The 3,581-nt window shown below is 38.9% G+C and overlaps 1 protein-coding gene across 1 annotated transcript; it reads left to right on the forward strand.

The window, feature by feature from the left end:
* Nucleotides 1-1,709: 1,709 nt before the first annotated feature.
* LOC112204800 (RNA polymerase II subunit A C-terminal domain phosphatase SSU72 like protein 2-like) lies at nucleotides 1,710-2,762 on the forward strand. The gene has a single exon (XM_063783551.1). It carries the CDS (start codon nucleotides 1,763-1,765, stop codon nucleotides 2,345-2,347), a length of 585 nt encoding a protein of 194 aa, XP_063639621.1. The 5' UTR covers nucleotides 1,710-1,762; the 3' UTR covers nucleotides 2,348-2,762.
* The last annotated feature ends 819 nt before the right edge of the window (nucleotides 2,763-3,581 follow it).

The raw sequence follows: 3,581 nt of genomic DNA on the forward strand, positions 1-3,581 counted from the left end.
ACCCTCACACTAGGACCATAGAGATGTCAATTCACCTGATGTGCACATCTTTGGGATGTGGGAGGAAACAAGAGTATCCAGAGACAACCCACACAGACATAGGGAGAATATGCAAACTCCACACAGACAGTGGCCCCGCCAGAAGTCAAATTTTTTTCTCATTAATGTTATAATAAAATGATGTTAGGTGAGGCTGGGCACAGTGGCTCATGCCTGCAATCCCAGGACTTTGGGAGGCTGAAGCGGGTGGATCACTTGAGCCCCTGGGCTTTTGAGACCAGCCTGGGTAACATGGTAAAATTCCATCCTCTACAAAAGATACCAAAGTTACTCAGGCATGGTGGCACACACCTGTAGTCCCAGCTACTCAGGAGGTCGAGATGAGAGGAATGATTGAGCCCAGGAGTTTGAGGTTGCAGTGAGCCATGACGGCACCACTGCATTACAACCGGGGTGACAGAGTGAGACCCTGTCTCAAAATGAAAAAAGAAATAAAAGGATGTTATTTGAGAACCTGCTGTATTTGCAATGTAAGAATCACCTGAAGAAGGACATAGAAAAATACAATATATTGCTTTATAGATAGATTTTGTCACTGCACCAGGGCCAAAAGTGATGTCCCTGATCTGATTTACGTTGAAATAAATGTGAGCCATACATATATTTAAGAAAAATTTATAAAAACAAGCAAGGTTATTATTTACTCAATTTTTGGTGAATCAGTGAGTGACAGCAAACAGAGCTCACAAATAAATGAATCCCAACTGGGTGGGGCCCCCTTTGTGGAGAGTTGCAGCTTTAGGAATTTAATCATCTTGATGATTATTTCGATTAGTTAGGAGCCCATTATCATAATCTAATCAACGATAAGGTGATTGATTATAAAGTGACATGATTATACTTATTGTTTGGAACCCCTTTCATAATTTTAAAATCTCTTCATTTTCTTAATAAATTTTACAAACTTTTAAGGAAAATAATTCTAAACATTGTATTTCAGTACCGAAAACTAAGACACAACTGTACTTGAAGGCATATTAAAGTAGGCAGAGGCTTGCAGCAATTGCTGCCTTCTCTGAAGAATCATTATGATTTCAGTAATATCAAATGCAGAAAATGTTGTGTTGAATAACTCTTAAAATACCATAAGCAGATATGTTGTTGAGAATGGGATTTCTTTGGTATTGGTGAAAAATTTTGTGAACTTCTGGACAAAAGTATATACAATGGTCCTGTGATTTATGCAATTGCATTTCTCGAACATTATGAAAATTAAAACAAGCAACAACACGTGTAATTTGTAATTAAATAGGGTGCAGCCTTGGACATTGTCAACATGTTTATCATCCAATTTCATGTCTGAAGGTCAGTGAAGAGTCCTATGACATGCTTGCAGGTAGCTTAATTGTCTTGGCCGTTGTCAATAGCAGCCCCCATTCACTAGGAGAACCACCAGAGCAAACTCCAGATTTTAAATGAATCCAGACTGGGTGGTGCCACCTTTGTGGAGAGTTAATGCTTTAGGTAATTTAATCATCTTGATTGTTCTTGTGGTGAGTTAGGAGACGATTATCACAACCTAATCAATCCAGAAGTCATGAAGTCTCCACCCACTAATTAAGGTGACTCAATATAAACCTGCCTCCTGTGCCTCCACATTAGCTCATTTGGAAGACCTGGGTATAGGTGGTCGTCTCCTTGGCTCCGAGTCCCTGCAGCAGCTGAGGTGCCTGTGTCTCTCTGGTTCCCAGTGGCCGCCATCATGCTCTCCTCCACACTCAGGGTGGCTGTGGTGTGCGTGAGCAATGTCAACAGGAGCATGGAGGCCCACAGCATCCTCAGGAGAAAAGGGCTAAGTGTCCGGTCTTTTGGAACTGAATCTCATGTGAGGCTACCAGGACCAAGACCCCATCGTCCGGTAGTTTATGATTTTGCAACAACATATAAGGAGATGTACAATGACCTCCTCAGGAAAGATAGAGAATGCTACACCCGCAACGGAATCTTACACATCTTGGGAAGAAATGAGAGAATCAAGCCCGGTCCAGAAAGGTTTCAGGACTGCACTGATTTCTTTGATGTCATCTTCACCTGTGAGGAGAGGGTCTATGACACAGTGGTGGAAGATCTGTGTTCCAGAGAACAGCAGACCTTTCAGCCTGTGCACGTGATCAACATGGACATCCAAGATACCCTGGAAGATGCCACCCTGGGAGCTTTCCTCATCTCTGAGATTTGCCAGTGCCTGCAGCAGTCAGACGACATGGAAGACAATCTGGCGGAGCTGCTGCTGCAAATGGAGGAGAAGGCAGGAAAAAGCTTTCTTCACACCGTCTGCTTCTACTGAAGATCTGGGCTGGCTTTGTCCCCTTCCTCAGTAAGAACTTCGGCATGGGACTTTAGTCCGGATTTATTGTGAGAAGCATCTGCAAAGACCTTCCACTGAGTACTGTTTGTATTACCTTTGTACACATCACCTGGAAAGAGACTATTACCAAGAAAATATTTTACGGGAAATGAGAAGGACTAACATTTTTAAAAGCGCTGAAAAATGCTTGGCATTGTTCTAGGTGCATTACATGGCATAACTAATTTAAAGCTTATATCATTCTACAAGGAAGCTAGCCCACCATGACGCCATTTTCCAGAGGAGCAAACCGAGCTGATAACGGGCTGCTGGAAAAATGATTTGTTTGAGGGTATTCAGCAGATAAATAACATTGTATAGATAAGCACCTTTTAAATAAACTTCCTTTTCTCAATTTGAGTGGTTTTTTATTAATTTTTTAACTTTTTAAGTTAGTTGAGACCAATGGAGTGTGGTATGTTAACTTAAATGTTGTTCTTCTTTAATAAGAGTATAATATTACATGTTTGAACAGATAAATGTTTTTACATATAGATTATATCTTTTTTACTAATGCTCACTTTAATAGGTAAAATCCAAGTTGGATAATCAACTACATATTATTGTAAAATTTGGAATTATCTGCTCAAATCATAGGTCATCAAATTAAATGAAATAAAATATGTAAGTAAAAAGTATATTCTTATTTCTGTTGGGGGGATGCATTTCAAGCCAATAAGCGACATGCTTCTGTTTAAACCTTATGAATTACCCTGAAAAAATAAAACCCCAAGTTGGATAACAAACCACAGATTATCGTAAAATTTGGAATTATCTACTCAAATAATAGGTCACCAAAGAAAATCAAATAAAAATTTTTAAAAAAATCTATATTCTTATTTATGTTGGGGGATGGATTTCACACCACTAAGCCACATTTTTTTATTTAAGGCTCATAGATTACACTGAAATAAGCAATCTCTCATATTGAGAGATTCAAATTGTATTAAATTTAAAATGTTTTTTGATTTGAGCATTGAGAACATCAGGTGATAAACCTAATGATGTTTTCACGGAGAAACAAGTGAAACACTTTCCATAATCCTTGGTAGTGGCACTAAAACATGTTCACTAATAGGAGAAAAAATAGATCGGAAGTAGTTGTTCAGAGTTGAATTAATTTACATGTTATCTATTGAATTAGACTTATTATGGCAACCTGAAATAACAGCAG

This window comes from Pan troglodytes, chromosome 9 (assembly GCF_028858775.2).
Source record: "Pan troglodytes isolate AG18354 chromosome 9, NHGRI_mPanTro3-v2.0_pri, whole genome shotgun sequence".
NCBI classification, from domain to species: domain Eukaryota; kingdom Metazoa; phylum Chordata; class Mammalia; order Primates; family Hominidae; genus Pan; species Pan troglodytes.

Excerpts from the sequence above, each read along its gene's own strand:
- LOC112204800 (XM_063783551.1), top strand. The coding sequence starts at position 1,763 with ATGCTCTCCTCCACACTCAGGGTGGCTGTGGTGTGCGTGAGCAATGTC.